The sequence below is a fragment of the Coccinella septempunctata genome, chromosome 3 (assembly GCF_907165205.1).
Source record: "Coccinella septempunctata chromosome 3, icCocSept1.1, whole genome shotgun sequence".
NCBI lineage: Eukaryota > Metazoa > Arthropoda > Insecta > Coleoptera > Coccinellidae > Coccinella > Coccinella septempunctata.
The window spans coordinates 38,167,794-38,189,966 of record NC_058191.1 but is presented as its reverse complement, the minus strand read 5'-3'; the positions used below and the strand labels follow the sequence as shown (position 1 = coordinate 38,189,966).

Here is a 22,173-nt window from a genome sequence, read left to right as displayed (position 1 = left end):
AGGTCATCGAGATGACAATTTTTTTAATGTGATTTTTTTTTTAGGTGGTGTTACAGTTGTTGTTTATCGCAGATGTGTCAAGGCGCAGGGTGCATCTCCCAGAGCACGACCGTTCTAAGCCTGGAAGACAGGTTGTTACATTCCTGCTCATATGCAACGTTACAATGTGGATCATCTACACCTTTGAAATCCAGAAAGTGGAGGCGAATCCTGTTCAGTTGGAATTTTACGGGTTCTTAGCTTGGGCCATTGTGCAGCGTTTCACACTGCCCCTATGCATTTTCCACCGTTTTCACTCAGCCGTCACTTTAGCCGAAATATGGAAAACCAGCTACAAAGCCAGACTCGAGTGAATTTCCCAATAGAACAACTCAAAATTCAGAAGATCTGTTAACATTTCTTTCGAAACGGCAGTTTCGAGGATTTCCAATCATTTTCCGTCAGAAATAGTCGACTAATTTCATATGTAACATAACGTAAGTCTGATATTTTTGCTCATGGCTTTAAAATTCGAATATAGAGGAGATACAGATTTTATTTATTTTTCCGTTGAATGATTTCTTATATTTTATATTAAAATATCTTTTTTATTTATGTAAATATTTTCTACTTAACATATCGCAATTTGTACATAAACGAACAGTTTTCAACAGAAAATGTTCAGAACCTGAGAAATGCTTCATTGACAGAATTTTTATTGGATATAACATAAAATGATCATTATTGAACAAGCGCACAGAAAAATATTGATGTGTTTCGAAATGTATTATTGTAAATGTAAAAAGCATGTACGTGTCCAATATTTTCTTTACTCTAACTGATAAAACCCCATTCCTTGGAATTACTGGCAAGAAATCCACTCACCATTAGAAGTAGTAAAGGAGAAACTCTATATCCTTTGAGCAATATTGAAAAGTACCTGAGTGCACAAAGTCATAAACTATTATGATGATTCATCGAAATTTCAAATGGAAAATGACAGACGCAGGCAAGACAATCGATAATTTTCGTCATATTTCAATTTCTCGTCAACTTCCCATACCTTTATGGAAGTAAGTACTCACCTGTTTACTGGCCTCGACTACGTCGCCGTAGTTGCAAATTACCACTGCTCTAGAGGAATGATAACTATCTCTATATCCATGCTTGATTATTGTGAACACTAATATTCGAACCACGTTCTTAATTCACTAGTAAAGGAATTAATTTCACAACAGCAAATGACATTTGTTATCACAGACACTCGATCCCACTCTCGCATCATAGTATGACAAGGGAAGAAAAGTGTCTGCGGACGAAAAATGCTTGCCTTCAATACTAGTTGACTTCTCGTTCAGAAACAAGTACGTAAGATGTCATTTTTTGTTGAGGTCGACGAAACATCATATTACATCATTATGTGAAAGCCAGTGGTTCCATCGAACTATCCAATTAATATTTCCACTTTTTATAAGATATTCTTAGTTCAGCGCTACGAGATAAATATGATAATGAAGTTGTAGAATACGAAACTATAGTTGTGTAATTGTAAATAACAATAATAATACAGAGTAATATATATCTATATAGTTGAAACTAATTTAAATTGAATGTGATCTTGGATATATTACTGTTACCCAACCAGAAAAAATAAGTTTTTATGGTTTTCCATTCAATCTTGTCGTCATCTGAGAAAGTTCATGTGGAAAATCTGAAACCAATTAGATTTTAGAATGAAACTGCCGGGTTCGTGGTCAGTTTTATATAACCTACGAGTAGCTGTTTATGTGGACCATCTAAAAACAAAAATGAGACTCACATGAAAGATTGATCTTAAAAGAATTTTCTTGACAGAATTTTACACTGTTTCCATTTTCGACATAACCAGTTCGTATATAGTTTGATATAACTTTGAAAAAATTGTTATATTCTTCGTGGAAATTTTACAAATTGAAGAGGAACAAACACATCAATTATCTTATATGCATTTAAATAACAGTTTCATTTGGAAACAAGTATAGATTAAGAAATAAATGGGATTTTAATAATATATACGTTTTTATTCATAAGAAAGGTATAAAGTTATATTATTCATCCTCAAACTGAAAAGTATCTAACATAAATTCGATAAATGTTGATAATATTGATACCATAGAAATCAAAAATAATAGTGTTGGATGTCGTAGTTGAAGATGTATACTCGTATAACTCTACAGGGTATCCCATCAACAATTTCACTCATAATATGAACTCGAGAGGGCTCACTTATTGCTCTATTTTCGAAATAGGGGTGGAACATCCTGTACACTAACAAGAATAATAAATTGATGGATTTTTTTCAAATAATTGTCGTTGGAAATGTTGTCAGAAGCTCGGAATTGAAGAACTCAAAAATATCAATCGACTCGTGAACAATTTGCTTACTAATCTGAAAATGGATGAAAAATGCTGTTGGAAATTCGAGAGTTGAACGAAATTCATCGAAAAACTAGGTTCATTAAACAATTCATATTGTGTTTTCCATGAGAAGAAGTTTTTAAACAGAGAAAGAAATAAATTCAAAAGTAATTGTTTTTGTGTTCTTCGTTCTCTTGATATTGATCGGATGAATTGAGCTTTTTAAAATATATATAGATAAAGTTCTGAAATGTGTATTGCTTCCAAGTGAAGTCTAGTTTAGATAGGTGTGTCTTAAAGTTTGAATACGCTCAAATTGTCCAGTTTAGCCACGATAAGGGTTGGCTTGAAATGATACCCAGCACTGCCGTTCATCTAAATGTTTATAAGTATATTTCAATCATTCATGGATCGATTTTTGCTTTCAGCAGCAGTTAAACCTTCCAATTCACCTGTAAAGATTCTACTTATTGTACCATTTGAGTTGAATTAAACCATCAAAAGTAAATTTGAATTTTTTTGAGTACTGGATTGAGTACCTGTGTCCACGAACATATGCCCTAACAATATTGATATAGGTATAAATAATTTAAAAAACTGTTACTGATGTACAGAGTGTGAATGGAACCTTGTCAGAAAAAGTGTGGGTATTTCATAAAAAAAAATTCAAGAATGCAGAAGACATGCGTTCAAAAAATAAGTTGGAGGAGTTGAATCTCACTTTTTCAAATAAGTGAAGAGACCACTGCTCCACTTATTCAATGGAACATTCAAATTTTTTACACATTTCGAAATAATTAAGACAATCACTCAAAATCAGGACACCTCAAAGCCACAACACTATTCAACTAAAACACTTTTTTCAACGATGAATATTTTCTTCAAGGTGGGAATGATTTTTTGCCGATTTCATCAATATGAAATCGGCAAATAGAGGGGGATAGTGATTTCCAATGAAATCACTATCCCCCTCTATCTGATTCTTGAGAGAACTAAATCGGCGAGCATTCCAAGTACGAAGGAAAATATGCCCACTTTTCCTAACGAATGCTTGAAATTCTCACGTAAGAATTTATCTGAGAGTAAACATGAAATGATATCACCTTTCCTTTGTGGAGAGCACACAAGGAAAATAAACACTTTCAGTCCAGTTTTATCGAATTTCTTATCGAAAACTTTTGTGATTGTGATGAGTTTTTAGCTTTCACGAAAAAATAAAAGAAATTGAATACTGTCTGGAGGATATTTGAGTTTTGGACGTTGTTCACTGCTGGATTGGTGAGAAGATATTGAAAATAATTTAAGAACACGATATCCGATATATGTGTTAGTATTCCATATGTATAAATCCATGAAGTTTATGCGGAATATGACCCACTCTGGTTATCTGCTGTGCTGATGAATCGAATCACCTTAGCATGGAAGAGTTAGATCTGGCAATTCAAATCATGTAAAGATCCAAGTCCTCCAGGCAAAGGAGAGACGATCACTTTGATCCTAATTTGGCTAGGCTGCATTATAAACCTGAAAGGAAGAATTTTCGATGCATTATCCATACTAAGCAGAAATTTTCCGTTTTCATATTCGTTTACAAAGGATGGATACAAACTATCGAGAATATTTTGAGTGTTACCAGGAATAAAAACAAGTCTAAATATAATGTACAGGGTGATTCCAGAGGAGACCATCAGATTTTAAGGAAAGCTTACACTAATCAAGACACCAACAATGTTTGGTTTATGACTGGGGGCCTTTGTTGAGAATCTATATACAGGGTGATTTGTTCGATTAGACCGATTATACTTTTCTCAATAACTTCGGCATGGTTCATTCAATTTTGGTGAAATTTTCGATGTAGTACAATACGAAAGAGTTAATTAATTCAAATTTTAAACGCTCTTTTCAAATTACCGCGTTGTTATTGTGGTAATTTTAGATTAAGGGTAGTGGTTAATAAATTATCCTATACATTGCTTTTCCAAAACTTCGTTATCCGTTTCAGATTCTACCATAATGAGTCGTTATTCCTTTTACTTAAATTTCCTATAGAATTTCTGATGAGTTTTACTACTTACAATTTAAATATTGAATTCCTCGAAAATTCTTTCAATAAGATAGCATTAGTACCCATCTAATTCTTTGAAAAAATCCTGAATACATCTACAGAATCAGGTATTCAATGATATAGAAAAGAGTGAGAATCTGTTTTGCTCATTTTTCGTTGATGATTAGCTATCTGAAAAATTATCTTCTTCTGAAAAACATTGAATTGAAGAGATACGCTTTAAATATCTATATTGATACTGAGTAAAAAGGTCTAGTCATGCTATGGTATTAGGTAAAGTAATGTGTGGAATAACTTTTTCAATCAAATTCCACCAATTATGAAAATTTGTTTTATAACTAGAGTTCTGTTGGTGCTCGGATTCCCTATGTTCATGAAACCAGTCATTGCAATCAATGGGTTTGAAATGATTTAAAATTCAATGCCATCCACTAATGGACATAAATAATAGACGGTATGACATTGTTTTCTGACGATTATTCAATATTGGCGCGTCTTGCTATAGATCATTTATTTCCTTAGTCATCAAAATTTGTTTCGAACAAACATATAATGTGTATTATCGGTCAATTGCCTAAGTATCCCCATGTATTTATCTAGAAATAGATTCCTGATTCCTTTGTTTTGTTGAACATCAAATCAACAATTCTTCGATTTGTAATTGAGAGAAAAGCTACGATTGGAATTCTGAGTAAAAGAAGGAATAGGGTAGATAACGACACTACTGAATTCAGGTAAGAAATTTGGAAAATACTCGTAGAGTTTCGAGGTTTAAATATATGTGAGTGAAAAAGTTTCAAAATGAATATACAGAGTGTAAGTGAAAAATATTGTAGATCTTTCATATAATTTCCAAAAATGTCACCCGAAAATCAATTTTGAAATCGGTTCAGTTTCCTTTGAAACTGAGCCGACATTCTTTGAGAGCGTTTCAGATTTTGCCTAAACTGAGCAATAGTTTTTTTCTGAAAGCTCATTCACATCGAAAATTATACTTCGGGTAAATTGTGTTTCATTTTCGAATGGTGCTGATTGAAGATAAGAACCACGATGGACAAATAACGTCAACCCTTAAATTTTTTTGAGTCAATTTGACGAAGAGTTTTTTCGAACGATCCTTGATTTGTGCTGATAAAACATTGTTCCGGATGAACTAGATTGAAATGAAATATTTTTTCGCCTTTATGTAGAAATATGGACGTTCACGATGTGTGAATGCTTAGGAAAAATTAAGAAGAAAATGTTCTCACAGCAGCATGAAACGTAACAGTAAAACTGTTACAAGGGTGCAATTTTTCAATACAATATTTAACATTCATTTATAAAAAAGAAATTCAAGATAAGAAAAGAAAAAGCTTGTTATTTTGCCTCAATATGATCTTGTAAACTCCTACTTTAAGGATGCATAAGAAGAGAATAACTCATTTTTTGAATAAGTATTTTCCTGAAAAATGCTTCAAATAGATTTTACGGATATTTTTTACGTGTAAATAATCTGATATCAAGTTTTACCAAGAGTGTTTACAGGATAATTTTCCTGTTGTTAGAAAAAGTAGGTACCTTATTGAAAGTATTAACTTGTACTCCAGCTAGTTAAATGCGGAAAATTCTGGAGTTCTGTGGTACATCGTTCAAGTGAATGTGTATTGTAATTGAATATAAAAATAAACGCACATTAAAAAACTTGTGTTCACCTGCTCATGTTATAATTTCATGCATAAATTATGCCGTGTCTTTTTGTTATTCTTCGAAACAGAATAATAAATGAGATATCGACATATTTTAATCGTTTTTTCATTAATTTTATTCTATCACTTCATTTGTATTCCTTGAATTCTATCTCCCTCTTTCTGAATGAAGTGATTTTACAAGATCTACACGAACCTATTTTATCGATAAGGGAATAACTCTAGTACTTACCTCCGGAAACTATCACTCATCGATGGGACACACAAAAGTTTGATTTGTGACAGCTTTACTAACTCCTTTTATATACCTGGGCATGGCCCATATGATAGCGACATATCTTCAGCCAATCAATTGCTATTTCTAATATTTTGGTAAACGTCATAGGAATAACTTACACTCCAAGATTTTTTTTCGAGAAATCTTATCATGTGTAAATAATGATTCTAATATGTATTGAGTACTTCGGTTTCGACTATTTTTATCCGGTCTGAAGATTTTCATCGTCCAATGATTCAATACTTGGAATTGGTTTATATTGCATAACAGATTTGATGATTTTCATAGGGTTTTACCGAATAAAAATCGAAGAAAATATGCACCAAGATGAGCAGACTGCTGATAGAAACTACGAGTAGTTTCACGTCTTCGATATTTGTCTTTTTTAAAGAATCTTAGAAATTTTCCTTCAGCTTATGATGAGTTTCATCACCGAAAATTCTCACGAGTAGGAAATATTTGTTATCGCATGATAGGACACCTGTATTCTGAATGCACTCATTTCATATGGTGATAACCTTCGAAAGAGGCCAAATATTTGAATGCTATTCCGTTCACAAGAAGGTTAGCACAGTGAGGATTATAAGGTGTGAAAAAAAATTTTTTTTTTCAGTCCATAAAAAAATCAGGTTTGTCATTCAAGAAAATTATCAGTTTTTATCGTTTTCAGATATTTTCGTTATGGCACAATTTCTTTTTCTTTCCACTAACAGACTCTTCACGAAAATCGAGGCCAGAAATCCTTTTAACGTTTTTACTTACCGTAGATTCGGGTGACTTGGGACGATTGTTGAATTCAACTTGTCATATTTTCAAAACGGTGACCTATTTTCATGTGAAAAAGAGGTTCAAATATGCTTAATGACTCCGACTATTGATTAGGATATATACCATGCTTCAGAATTCGGATATAAATTTTTAAAAAAATTAAAATATACAAGTGACCCACCGATTTGGGAGGCATGGGATACAAGTTTAAACCCATTGATTTCTCCACTGTCAAATGAAATCGGTGACTTGGGACGGTGTATAGTTTTGAAAAATCAGAATTTGTGTTTGTGATTATATAGTTGAAATTCGGTAAGGAAATTACATGATAAACCCCTATCACAGCGAAAGAAAATATAATGCAACTCTTATGTAAAAAATTTAAACAAAACAAGGGAACTTTGATTTCATTCATTCTTAGGTGATTTCTTTGTGGAAATACTTTAAATAATAATATACGGGGAAAAATCGGCATATTTCCTGCTGCCAATGCCCCACTTGTACCTATTCGGCATTGTCCCAAGTCACCCTATGAAACAACAAAATAAATGAATGAGATCAGTGTTGCTGTTTGATTTGTGAACAACCTTGTTTCATGACATATCTAATATTCCAATATCCCACATATCCAGAAAAAAAATTTCACATGCACAAAGTGAAGCACACTAGAAAGTATAGGGGCCATAAAAAAACGCGCTTTTACTCTCCTGAATTCGTTAATTTTTCCTGTCAATTCAAACGCTCTGGTGAGGGCAAATTCAACAGGAATTAATTGTTAAACTAACCGAAAAGACGCTACACAATCTTATAAGTTTGTCCCTTCACTCATAAATGGTAAGAAACAAAGAAATCTGCAAGGGGGTAATTGTTCCAACTTACAGGACTGTCCCAAGTCACCCGAATCTAACGGTATCTGGTTTAGAAGTACCAGAAACAGCCTAAATGAAGCAATTTGGTATACCCTGTACAATATCAAAAAGAGCGTATTTAGGAGTGTATTTACAAAAGAAAAACTGCCTTTGGTTTACTCAATGTATTCCGAGTTGACACAATGTATTTGATGGAATTGAAAAGCCAGCTGTAAATTTGTTTTATATTATACGTGGTTATGAGTTTGAAAATTTGAATGAAAGAACAAGATTTTGGGTAGCTATCGCTCAAGTTTTCAAATAGGGAAAATATTTCGAATGATTCGGCATTTCAAAGATATTAGCAACCGTGCATATAAGCTCGTGTATGTGCCAGAGCACTTGTAAGCTTGTGATTGGAAAAGATAATATTATCTGAATGAATTATTGACCTAGATTTTATTCCAATAATTTCCGAAAATGTGAGATCGGATTTGAATGACGTTATTTTGAAGAACTGAAAAACTTCTATATTTTTAATTGATGAATTGGTCGAGTTGGGTGTGTATACAAGGTGATACCTTGTATACCCGAAATAATAGAAATAATAGTAATTGGAGGTCGTATTTCAAGAAAATAGACCTGAAATTCGAATATGGGAAAAACCATAACTATATTTTCTCCAACCAAAAATCGAAATCGATATTGGAAAATAGGAAATACTTCGATCAAAGAAGTCTACGTGGTTTAGGCTCTGAATGGTTATCTCAGTAGATTTCATAATTCCCAATAATACTTGTTCAAATATTCTGCACTTAGTGTTTATTTTGAATTAACCTGTTTTCTCGAAATTATTTCGAGTATCTTCTGTTGAATAAACATTGATAAGAGATAGAGAGTAAAATACAAGTTGTATTAGACCAGATATTAGGATTTCACAACCGAAAATTATTGAATTATAGACTGTGAGTGCCAGATTCAACGGAATTAATTCACTATCGAATTGGCACCTGTCAGGAAAAACAAGTAGATCAGAAAGTTGGTAGCCTGAAAATAAATAAATATCCCTAAATCCTCCGGACAAATTATGGAGTTTCCCCAACTGAATTCGATGAAACTTAAATTATGAGAGTACTGAATAGAATGAAAATTTTTAAAGGCATGCAGACAGGTATTGAATTGTGAAAAAAGTACCACCCAGAGCAGGATTCGAACCAACGACCCCCCGATTACCGGTCAGGTACTCTCCCAACTGAGCTACCCGGGCTGGGGAGTTGGGAGAGTACCTGACCGGTAATCGGGCGGTCGTAGGTTCGAATTCTGCTCTGGGTGGTACTTTTTTCAGAATTCAATTCCTGTCTGCATGCCGTTAAAAATTTTCATATTATTATAAGTACTGAATAGGTCATTAGATACCTATGATTTTAAGTTTGAGATACCTCAGTAGCGTACCAATTTCGTCTTTGAAAAATTGAGATCATTGCAGACATGTGAAGAATTTTCTGAATATGTCTGAAATTTCAGCAATTGATCGAGGACATAGGGTGAAAAAAACAATCGAATAAGAAGTTCGCATCTATTCATTTTCTTATTAGACAGAATTTTTCTATCAATAGTAAAATATAGATAATGCGAATTTCTACAATAGACTTCTGATTACGAGTCATTTCATTATCCATTCCGTTGTTATTGTATTAAAATGTTTTTCGAAAAATTAGTATCGTAATAGGCAATTTCAATTAGTGAAATGTGCCTGATAAGTGATAATCATACCTACATTTGCATTCATCATTCCTTGAAAAAAATGCAGTATGAATCAATCGAGCCTGAACTCATTTACTTTCATTTTTTGTCCAATATACAATAAATAATTCAAATTCTCTAAATTCTGCTTGTAGTCCGGTCAAATTAGACTAGAAAATAAGAATGAAGATAAAGGTTCAGCGAGCTGTTAATCACTGAAATAGTTCAAAATATAATTATAAATAAAATTTGGACGTTCCCCTCTGAATGGAAAAAATTTTACTCAAGGTCGAAAGGTCAAAAAAATGAGTTTTTTGCGATTTTCAGGAAAACTGTAAGTATGAATCGTAATATCTCAGAAACGGTAGCTCGTAGGAAAAAAGTATCGACATATTTTTTGTAGATAATTTTATGTTCTACAATTTTTGTCTGGAATAGTTTCATGATAAACCTACCGCTTTGCTGAAAATCGCGAAAAACTCATTTTTTTATCTTTGACCTTGAAAAAAATTTCCATTTATAATCATATTTTGAGCAATTCTACCCATTCTCAGCTTTATGTATCACCTAATACTTAGATTGTCCGGACTATTGCAATTCAAACACCTGCTTCGTGCCAGTTCATCTTTTACGTACTATTTTTGTCACTTAGCACACACTGACGCTTCCAATCGTTAGGATCCATAACGAACGGCTTCACATAATCCACAAATTCGCTCAATCCGCACTCAGATCCGCATCCCTTAACGTCCACATTAACCAAACCCGTGGCGTTTCTGAAGAAAACACTGACGAAAAGATCGGAACCTGTAGTTTTCCTCTTCAGCTGGAATATGACACTCGAGCTGTAGGAAGGCCAAAAGTCCAGACGAAATTTTAGGACGCTGAGCAGGTCCGACAAGTTGGTATCGTGCCCTGATATGGCCAGCATCTTCCTGCCCTTCTGACCCATAGCGAAATCCGATCCGAATTCATTGGTGCCATTGGTGAATGATGTGAGATAGGCTGATATTTCGCTCAACATCGATCCTATTCTGAAGCGAGTTGATTCTTGGTCGAAAGTCCTAGCTAGAAGGTTGTAAAGTGCTAGTTCTTTGAGCTTCTCCGGATAGACTTTCTTGGTCCATTCTGGCAGTGTCAAATTCATCCTTTCTTCTATGAAGAACGTGTCGTAATAGGCTTCCAACCCTCTGAAGGAAGTTACAGGCATTCCCATGTGAGAAGACAAATAGTTGTACACTTCTTCATTGTCCTTATCTATTTTTTTGAAGAAATCCGAGTTCAATGTTTTATCCAGCAAGTATTCCCTTGTTGGACACGACTGGTCGGCCAGGATAGTATTATCAATTTTCGATGGTTTTGAGTGCAGTGGTATGGCTTGGTAAGGGATGTTGCTAGATGGAGGTGATGGGTAGAGACCAGCGGCAAACAGGGATGCTGACATCAGGGTTCTATCCAGACCGGACGAGTATATGAAGAAATCCTTTGAGGAGTATTTATCTGGAAGGAAATCTTTGTAACATTCTCTGGCCCATTTTCCCAGTTCATACGCTTGGTTCTTTCCTTCCTGTGAAAATAATTTTCATCAACATTTGGACTCAAGTGTTTTCTTCATTTAATAAGGAAAACAGCGCATTATAGAAATATGAAGAATGCTTTTCTTTTACAAAACGTTCAAATATTCAGTAGATAGCGTACAACTTAGTTTCAAGAGTTGAGTTCTTTGAATTTTTGATATTTTTATGGTACGTAATGGTGATAATGAGAAAACTGAAAGACGTTGGTGATATCTTGTGTTCGAAAAAGATTCACCAAATGAATGAAAAACTATATTCCGAAACTCATTTCATTCGTTAAAACCGTTTGTGAGATAGAACCAAAAATAATTTTTTATGGTTTTTCAGCCTGTACCTTTTTAACCGAGCCAATTCGAGAAAAATGTTAAAGGAAAAGAGTGTTTGTTTTGACCTCAAGAATCTACTGTTAAAATGTTTGTACGAGTCAAAGACTACCCCTGTAAATCTCTCATATTTTTTTCAAAATGTACAGCAGTTACACTGACGCTACTAATTGAAGTACCAAAAGTAAGTAAATCGTTCCAGTCATGTAGAAAGGCGTTTTTCATAAAATTTTTCATCATATTTCTGGGTACTGTCGACATCCTGTGTTTCATCGCTTTTTGAAGTTACTATGAGAATTTTTGAACTCTTTATCAAGCGAACATCATTAATGGCAACTAACTGACAGTATCAAACAATAGTTTCAAGTTGTTATATCGCCATTATATTCGAAAATGAACAACAGTTGGTTATAACATACTAAAAGTAGCATCGAATGAAGTAGCAAAGATTGGTGATTTGGTGTTCAACAAAGTACCAAATCAAGGTGCTGGAACCAGTCTATGAGGGTTAGGAGAAAGCTTACCTCTGTTAATTCGCCTATTGGAACTGGCCAGAACGACGTGTCTTTGTATGGATCATTAGGATGAAATAGTCTTGGTGCTCTAGCTCCATGTCTAAAAACCTGAGATCAAAAAAACCAGGAGGAGCAAAACAATATATTATTCATTCATTTCATAGCTTATTCGCTTTATTATTTTTCCATCCTAATCACTGGCACAGCTAGCTTTTTTTCCAAAAAATTGCAAGGTGATCAAATCGATAAAACAATGAAAAATGCTAAAAATCTCAATCAAATATTTTCGGTGGGACTATGCTAACATCTATTCATGATTTCTGAAAACATTTCTGAAACTAATTTGGAACCTGTAATTAGGGTAATAATGTTCCATACATTCAAATCATAGTAATTGACAGTAAGTAATATATTAATAACAGATTTATTGTATTGAAAACTTAGGGTGAAAATCTTGATATTAAAATGTTCGTCCAAAATAAGAGAAGGGCTGTTCATTCCTCCAATTCTTCGAAAGGTATTGTTTAATATAAGAATAAAAGAAGTAACTTTCCATAACAACCCTATGTTTCACAAGAATAACAAACAATTGGAAGAATATTCAGGTTATTACCTAATTTATATGTGTATTAAAGAATTCATTAAATTCGAAACCAATAAATTTCTAAACAAATGCTTGTTTCCTTCGAAAAATGTGAGAAAATGAGTATGTAATAATTAAAAAAAAACTCACGATAACTGTTCCAACGAGTTCATCTGCAGAAAGCGGAAAAACATTAAATATAACACAAATAATCACAATCTTCGGGAACATTTCTATTCGAACGTCTGACCTCTACGGCGTTGGCAATTCGAATAATTTTCGATAAGAAATTGTAACAATAAGTGATGACGAAATAGACCAACGATCGAAGAACGGATAATTTGAAGGTCTGCACTGAGGGTTAATACATTGGGAATGTTCAATAATCTCGCCTTCTGAGATAAGTGAATATTCCAATCTTCAGATTCCAGTCTCGTGCGGTTTGAAAATGTTGACGTTCGTTATTTTTAGGTTTTCAATAATGTCATGCCCAGAACGTGACCAATTTGACATTGTTATTAAGGTGATTAATTTCTGTGAACACACAGAGTGGAGCCTGGTTTGTACAGGTCAAATAATCTTTTCAAATGGACAATTAGTAATTGGAAACTAATTTTGAGGTCGATATTGCACATAAATTGATCATTTTGAGGTCTTGGTTACTGGAACAATGACTGAGTGAATAAATCACTGAAATTAGTCTGTTAGAAAACCACAGGTATTTTTCGGAAACCACTGAAGTCACCGGTACAGAACAAATGTAATTATACTGTGGCAATTTTTGCAGTTTTTTCACATATCAAAAATCAATACGAAAGAAAGATATTTTTTGGTGAGCCTGTGTTAATTGGAAAATATGTAAAAAGAAGCTTTGTTATTATACTAAACTTTATGTTCTCTTGTAGTTTTGTCGTATCTGCTACCGATATCGAGAAAAAAATTTCGAAATCCTCAGAACAATCCAAATTGTCATAAAGTCAAGTAAGTTGTGGTGAATAAATTCATTGTTAGTTTCGGCACATCAAAATGAACTCGGTTTTTATAATAATGAATGTGTTTTCACAGATTGGTTTGATACCAATACAAAAATTCAAACTCTATCACCCTATATCTCGAAAACGAAATGTTTGCAGGTTTTTGGGACTTTTTTCTAAAAATCAACACCCTGAATAAAGAGAAATAAGAAAACTATTTGTGTCTGTATTCAGTTAGGGGCTACATAAGGTCAACCTGCATGAAATGGTAAAATGGTGGAAAAATTAATATGGCCCTTCAAGAGTCTTGAGGGGGTGGCCACCCCGCTAAGGGAATGATTGTACAGGGTGTCCCAAATTCGATGTCCAGTGGGAGGATCTCAGAAACTAAAATAGCTAGAGCAAAACCGATGACGCATTTCCGAGTTTTTTTTCAGGGAAACAAAGAATGGTGAAAACTGTAACCTCCTACGATTCTTTGTTTTTGAGTTATTAGCGAAAAATGAGATTTTGACGATGTCGAAAAGTTCTCATAAATTTTTTGTCTTTGAAGTTACAGACCTGAAACTTGAACCTTCTTCAGGCACTTTCTTATGTAGAAACCACTGACGAGCTTAAAATATTTTTCATTTCAAATCATTAGACAAATTTGAATTTTTTTAAATGCAAGCTTTTATTGAATTAATTATTTTTGAATTGGAAAAAATCTTCCGTCAGTAGATTGTACTTTGGCGGTATGTGCTGGGGTGAGTTCACGCTATTTGAAGAAATGCGTGCTCTTGGGGTGATTGTTTCGTCCCACTGCTAGGGTCGGACTCATCAGGTAGGTTAATGAACCCTAGCAGCTACCTACGACAATCGCCGAAGCAGCGTAGTTTGTGCCTGCTATAAACGCCGGTTACGTCGAGGGTATAGAGTGTTGCGTCGCCGGTGGCGCCATCGTTTGGCGTATGCTGCACCGCAATAGACGTATAATCTACCCTGTGATCGCAACCGTCGTGCGCAGTGATGCCATCGTTTGGTACCATCATGGTGAGATGAAGTATTCCTCTACCATGGGTACAACTACGCCGCCACAACACTCCCCCACCAGCGGCGCTGACTGGGGAAGCGATGCGATACGGTAGGCAGGGTACCGCCGTTTACAAAGATGGGAAAGGGCGTCTAGAGTAGCGTCAGAAATACCAGAGATGGGAGCGTGCATTGTGAGCGAGCTATTGTCTCAACCGGTCTGGCCTTCTGGGATACGTCGTTAAGACGGCCCTCCCTCATCACGTCGGGGTCACCACTTTGGCGGTATGTGCTGGGGTGAGTTCACGCTATTTGAAGAAATGAGTGCTCTTGGGGTGATTGTTTCGTCCCACTGCTAGGGTCGGACTCATCAGGTAGGTTAATGAACCCTAGCAGCTACCTACGACAATCGCCGAAGCAGCGTAGTTTGTGCCTGCTATAAACGCCGGTTACGTCGAGGATATAGAGTGTTGCGTCGCCGGTGGCGCCATCGTTTGGCGTATGCTGCACCGCAATAGACGTATAATCTACCCTGTGATCGCAACCGTCGTGCGCAGTGATGCCATCGTTTGGCTACCCTTGGTACCATCATGGTGAGATGAAGTATTCCTCTACCATGGGTACAACTACGCCGCCACAGTACGTATAAAAGTGCCTAAGGAGGTTCAAGTTTTAGATCTATAACTTCAAAGACAAAAAACTTATGAGAACTTTTCGAAATCGTCGAAATCTCAATTTTTGCTGATAACTCAAAAACAAAGAATCGTAGGAGGCCACGGTTTTCACCATTCTTTGTTTCTCTGAAAAAGAGCTTGGAAACGTATAATCGGTTTTGCTCTAGATCTTCCAGTTTCCAAGATTCCCTCACTGGACATCGAATTTGGTACATCCTCTACATCCACTACAGTGGATATACAATATTCTGGTTGAAAATTCATATATATGCGGATAATATGGAAAAAAATATTCGATTTTAAAAATTATTGCATTAGAAAACTAGAATATAGCATACACTATTATAGGGAAAAATTTTGAAGGAAAATTGTAGAAGAAAACAACAAACTTGGGTTTTCTTCCATTTCCTGTTCCATAAATAATCTTTTTGTGTAAATTTCAGGGTAGATCGCATATTATGCCTGTTTTTCCTTTTTCTAGGAACAAAATATTGGAAGAAATAGATCATAAATAGTTCTCCTGAAACGTTGTTTTAATCTACCAGATTAGGTTATCATTGTGTACATTTCATTAGTATTCGAATGTAAAGATAAAAATTCGAATGTTTACGGTTATTACTATATACATTTTTTTTAGTATAATCACAATGGTCGAACCTGTAGTAACACTCTCTGATGGACCTATTCAAGGATGTAGGCGTAAGGATATACAGGGTGAGGAGTTTCTCAGTTTTGAAGGAATACCATATGGAGAACCCCCTGTAGGAGAACTCAGATTTAAGGTATGACCCACTCTTAAAATGACAGCGATGGACGAAGTTTTATTTCAGGAATTATTATTACTTCTATAATGTGGATATGCTTTTGTTGCTTTACTTTTTACTTACTCTGTATATCCACTCATTCAACGAGTTATTCTCTATACCGATCTCTAATGAAAAAAAAGTATTTTAAAGAACATTTATTGAGCTTGCTTTTACGAATAAGAAAAGTAGTAGTTTCCTCAGCATGTATTCATTTGGGATACAAGGATAACATTCTTTATAGGGCAACTATTAGACTGAAAAATTTTCAATAGATCTTGAGATCAAAGCTCTGCATTTTTCCAGCTCCAAAAGTCGTTGCTTTTTCAGTTTAATATTATTGATTATCGTAGGCAATTTTCGAGCCCATCAATCCAGAAAGTTGTTAAATTAATCCCTCAAAATGGAAGAGATAAGAGTATAATACATAATTACAAAAGCATCAGGAGATAACGTCGAAAATTACTGAATAATAGATAAGAGAAATACAAGAAGTTTTCATTTACATTAACAAGAAGACCCTTTGATTTCATCATATAAAACCATACCAATAATTCGATTATTTGAAAGTATTAAATAACTTTGTATAGTTTGCAGTTTTTATCATCAATAATTTTGTTCTACAGGATCCTGTTCCAGTGAAACCTTGGAAGGAGATTAAGGATTGTACGAAAATCGGTTCAGGAAGTTTGTGCAAACAACTAAAAGTTTCTGTAGTGAGTTCTCATGTTTTATAATCATATTTCTGTTGGAGAAATTAATGAAAAAATAATAGCTGATTTTGCTGCTAGGTCTCACAATTTCATTTGAAGATTTCTAAACCTTTGAATTTCACTTTTTTCTCGTATTCCTTTACAGGATCCTTCAACAGGTGGATTGCTGAAAGATTTTGTTTTGGAAGGCAGTGAGGATTGTTTAAACTTGAATGTTTACACACGACAGGTAATCTTCAATTATATTTTGCAATTATACGTAATAACTTTATTTTTATTACATATTTAATAAACTGACAATTCTTTTCTTCCTTTCGAGAGAAGTTGTAAATGTGATATATCTGTTCGTTATTATACTTATCTTGAATTAAAATTTTCATTCATTTTACTGGTGGTTCACTCATCCGAATACATCAATATTTCTTGAATAACAGAAGGGTTGAATATGCATCCATTCTGATTTATGGAGGTTCGAAAATGGAAGCATATTTGACGTTTTATTTAATGAAATTGAAGGAACAATTTCTAAAACTATATATTTAGGGATACTACTACAGCATTATCATTCCTTCTTAGAATCTAAGTTGTATAATAGGTGTTTTTGGAATCTGAGAGCATGAAAATTATTGGAAAATTAATGAACTGATTTCGATATCCATATGAATTCAAAAATTATGCATATGGTATAAAACTTTTCTATTCATAGTGATGAATGAAATAACCCTTTACAGTTGAAGAATTCCGGAAGTCAGCCGAAAGCTGTGATGGTCTATATACACGGTGGTGCTTATGTTATGGGCAACACAAAGCACTTAGGTCCTGAAAGACTGATAACCCAAGATATTGTTCTGGTCCATCTACATTATCGATTAGGAGCATTTGGTAAAAATAGAGACATACTATAAGATTGCGATGAAAAATTCGAGACAAAAGTAATGAACTGTTGATTTTTTAATTATAAAAAATCAACAGCTGTTTATTAAAACAGCTATATTCTGTGTTTTAAGCGATTCGTTTCATTCACATAATTTGGGTTGTAGATAACTTTTGTAGATTTGTAGTAGATTTTGCAAAATGGCGCAAGCATTGGGACTAATTTGAGTCCTTTTTATGTTTCTAACAAAATTTTTTTTCGAATCTGGAGAAATTTCTCTCAAATTACTTTATTTTGTTTGTTTAATTATTCTTCATTTCTCATGTCTTGTTTTGTTTCAAAATGAAAAAATGCTGGTTTGATTCATAAACCTATGGACCTTTTTCTGTAGGATTTCTAGCTGTGGATGATCCAAAGTTAGGGGTGTCTGGCAACGCAGGAATGAAAGACCAGGTGTTAGCTCTCCAGTGGGTGAAAAAAAACATATCACTTTTTAACGGTGATCCACATAATATAACCATTTTCGGAAATAGTGCTGGAGGTTCTTCCGTGGCATACTTAACATTATCACCACTGGGATCAGGTAATTGAGTCCTCTATTAAATCATGCAATGGAATTGTAAGTTGAGTTCCAGGGCTCTTCCATAAGGCAATCATCCAAAGCTCTTGTGCTCTGAACAATTCAATAAGGAGACGCGAGAGTAACGCTAAAAAACTTGTGCAGGCTTTGGAATGTGAACAGAGGGATGAAGCAGCGATTCTTCGATATCTTCAGAGTTTACCAGCCGAGAAAATATATGAGGGTCAGTTGAAATGCCCAGATGTAAGTAGACATTGAAGATGACGTCGATACGTCTCAGAAATCAGTTTTTCTTGAATAGGCGGCTCTATGAGCCTCTAATCAGGTTTACCCTTATCATAAAAGTTGTATATTATGAAATTCTCTGCAAGTTTTGTACGAAGCAATTTTTTGTACGTGCAACCGTTTTTGAGATAGAGGGCGATTAGTGCCATGTTGCCATTCCAAAAATAATTTTTCAAATTTTCAGATTGGATGTCCCTCTTGCTTCAGGGTGTTCAGTCCGGGTGTGGAATCAAAAGACAGCAAAGGTGCTCTTCTGAACGAGGAACCGGTTGAATTGCTCAAATCAGGACGATACAACCATGTGCCAATAATGATAGGTTACGCGGAGATGGAATGCATCTTATTCATGGAATACGATGAAAAGTGCCCTTTTAATGCTGTCTGTTTTGAAGAAGACACACTACCGCCCGTGTGGTTCGGTTTCGAAAAGGGCAGTAAGGAATTTTATGATATGGCTAGGAAGATAAAGAAATTTTACTATGGCGATTCGGAACCGGAATATATTAGCTTAGAAACTGTAAAGGTAAAGGATTTACTCGAGAGTGTCAGATTAATATAAGGGAATAAGATATCTGGACCCTGTAGAGCACATCTAATAAAAATTGGATCTGTATATAAGGCGAATTGTCTAGGATAGCCTCAGAATAGTAAAAAAAAAAACGATCATTGTACATAATCGAGCGTGTCAGTTTAAAATATAGGGTGGTTAATTGCATATTGAGAAGTTTATATTCTGATAATTTGACAATTTAATCGTGACGAAAATGTGTGGGAGGGCGCCAAACTTATAAAAAAAGTCACGTGTACATTCTCGAGCACGGTGGCATTTTTTTCTTATTTTGAAGATAATGATTCAAGAATAACGAAAAAAATATAATCTGACAGTTTCAGCAAGTTCAGCTTTTTTTGAATTATCTCCTTTCCTGGGCTTCGAATTGTTTTCGCATTCATTACAAAAGTTGTAGAGCATAACATTTTCTAAAAATTTCGTCCGAAGCACTTTATTCTACGTTTGAACGTTTTTGAGATATATGACGATGAATGTAGGTACATTAGACTGGGTTTCTACATATTGACCTTGGCCTTCCGCATGTATGGCTGCATTCAGCTGTATCACCTTCTTACTTCATATTGTCTTGTATAATTTCAGATGTTCTCTGACATGGGTATCACCAGAGGTATGCTAAAAACAGCCAAATACCTTGCAGAAACATCAAAGCAGCCAACCTTCCTTTATAGATTCAGTATACCAAGCAATCATGGGGAGAAATATTCTTCAAAAAATCTGAATGGTAAGGTTGAGTCCAACGTATGTTAAGTACCAGTGGTACTAATGAGGATATCCCTATATTTCATAGTGGGTCCCATGATAATTGTAGCAAATTTTCGTAATCTCTCTTCCCTGAGTTGCAAAGAACAGGAGTCAATAACCCTCAAATGCAGTTAATTATTTATTTTATTTTTTATATGTTAAACAACACACTAAAATCATTTTCTTTGGCAAATTGCAAATCGTTGTTTTTGCATTCATTATTGACTTTCAAGATAATAATTTATCGACAAGATTTAACTGTTCAAAAAACCAGAAGATGATGAATATCGATGAAAGAATCGAAAAATTTTTAGGGGCAACCCATGGAGAAGAACTCGCCTACCTCTTCAAAATGAGCAGAAAAACCAGCGATGAAATGGAACGTCACTCGAAAAGATTGCTTAAACTGTGGACCAATTTCGCGAAGTACGGAAATCCAACATTTGAGAAGGACGAGGTTGTTTCCATTGATTGGAAGCCTGTGACGAAGGATAACTTTTATTACTTAGATATAGGGGAAGAATTATCAATGAAGAAAGATCCAGAAGCAGACAGAATGGCCTTCTGGGACCAACTATTCCAGTCCTATCCGCAAAGTAGAGACTACTGAGTTTTTTTATATTCTTGAATCTCTTGTTCTTATTATCTACTTATATATTTTTTACCATGAGTTAACCTGTTTTTCATTACATATAACCATAAAAAGGTGTTTTATTTTACATCAACCTCAACCCTAAAACCTTGTCGATTGGAATCTATTATGAAATGAATTGATCAGCGGTACATTTGCAAAGACAGAATTTTGGTGGTAAAATTAACTATGAACTTGATGTGGACGATACTTGATGAAAATCTATAATTGAATTAAAGATTTTCACTAACGTGAGTTATTTAACCACGACACGTGTTTCGTTATCACAGTAGCATCTTCAGGTGCTCAACTCTAATCATATATTGACCCAAATAAGAATCTAAAAGGCATTTACACATAGATGACGAAGAATATATCAAGAACACAAGATACCCTTCGAAGAAGGATCTAGGTAGATCTAGGTAGATAAATTGATACCTTGCAGGTGCAAGGTATCAATTTACCCAGAAGGACTAGAAGATCATTTCAGAAAGAGTAACAGTAACTATAATAATATATAATATAATCATGGACGAAAACCAAACAGATATAATAATATAGATCATAAAATTGAAGACCTGGTCAGATGGGTACAGTGACTTTATACACTTTTGTATAAAGTCGTTGTATAAATTAGCAGAAAACGACGCCATCTATTGACGTGTTATTTCAGGAAAAGCTTCACGGAAAGTTGACGCTCCTGTATAAGGTTTCTAATCGATAAAGATTGAATAGAAATATGAGTCGGTAGATGGCAATCATTGTACGTGCAATCTCCGCTTTGGAATTTGGTAGATAGATGGCAAATGTATACAGGGTGTTCAACGCTGAATTGGATTGGTCATTGTTAGACGTTTATAGAGAACTAATCGAGATTTTCTGCTGAAAATTTAGATGCTGGGGCTTTCGACTATGAATTTTCTCCCTAAAATAATTATTATGCCAGAAACAGTCTACTATCTTATCTCAAATAAGAACTACACCCCAGTACATCTTTGCACGTTAGATAACTGACTTTATGAAAAATTCGGTGTCAAATCATAAAGCCACACTTTCCTGAATATTTCTGCTAGGAACTGTTCAGATATTATTTAATTAATATTAATGTTGGTGATCCTCTTGGACCAAAATGTATGACAGTTTTGGTAAATCCTCAGTTTCATCTAGGAACCCAAATTTTCATCCAAACATGGAAATTTTTGAAGATAGTACTCGATAAGACCTTCAACATGAGGTATGGCAACACCCTTAACATACCTATACAGGGTGTTTTTAAAGGTGAGGCTTTTTATTGACAGAAGGTAGAACCCATCAAAATTAGTCGTTTAACCAAAAAATGTCTATATAAAATATCCAAGATGGCTGAGATACAACCCCTAGAAGTTCGACCAAATTTCATTGAATTTCAATTACGGTAATGTGGAAGGTGACTCCGGCATCCAAAAACGAAACAAAACATAAACATATGGCTGTCAATGAATGGTTCAGTACTAAGTTCATGGGATTAGATACATCAGGTCCATTTTGAGAGAATTATAATTGTTGTATTGTGC

At 34.6% G+C, this 22,173-nt stretch overlaps 2 protein-coding genes across 14 annotated transcripts in view; both read left to right on the top strand.

Annotated features, from left to right (window-relative positions):
• LOC123309129 (proton channel OtopLc) overlaps positions 1–2,884 on the top strand; it is a 40,371-nt gene extending 37,487 nt beyond the window's left edge. For all 9 annotated transcript variants that reach the window (XM_044892053.1, XM_044892052.1, XM_044892048.1 and 6 more), the window contains one exon: positions 45–2,884. In XM_044892053.1, coding sequence (XP_044747988.1) covers positions 45–353 — 309 coding nt within the window. In that variant the 3' untranslated portion in view covers positions 354–2,884. The remainder of the gene's footprint in view (positions 1–44) is intronic.
• Positions 2,885–3,340: 456 nt separating this feature from the next.
• On the top strand, positions 3,341–20,694 carry LOC123309337 (esterase B1-like). Of its 5 annotated transcripts, XM_044892404.1 has the most exons (11): positions 3,341–3,654; positions 15,904–16,006; positions 16,060–16,204; positions 16,852–16,941; positions 17,084–17,167; positions 17,670–17,820; positions 18,204–18,395; positions 18,448–18,635; positions 18,862–19,200; positions 19,828–19,969; positions 20,304–20,694. In XM_044892404.1, the coding sequence occupies exons 3-11, from the start codon at positions 16,070–16,072 to the stop codon at positions 20,597–20,599; spliced, it is 1,617 nt and encodes a 538-aa protein (XP_044748339.1). In that variant the 5' UTR covers positions 3,341–3,654; positions 15,904–16,006; positions 16,060–16,069; the 3' UTR covers positions 20,600–20,694. The 5 variants fall into 5 exon arrangements, with proteins under 5 accessions (XP_044748339.1, XP_044748338.1, XP_044748337.1 ...); XM_044892403.1 differs by lacking the exon at positions 15,904–16,006; XM_044892402.1 differs by lacking the exons at positions 3,341–3,654; positions 15,904–16,006 and adding an exon at positions 4,905–5,175.
• The last annotated feature ends 1,479 nt before the right edge of the window (positions 20,695–22,173 follow it).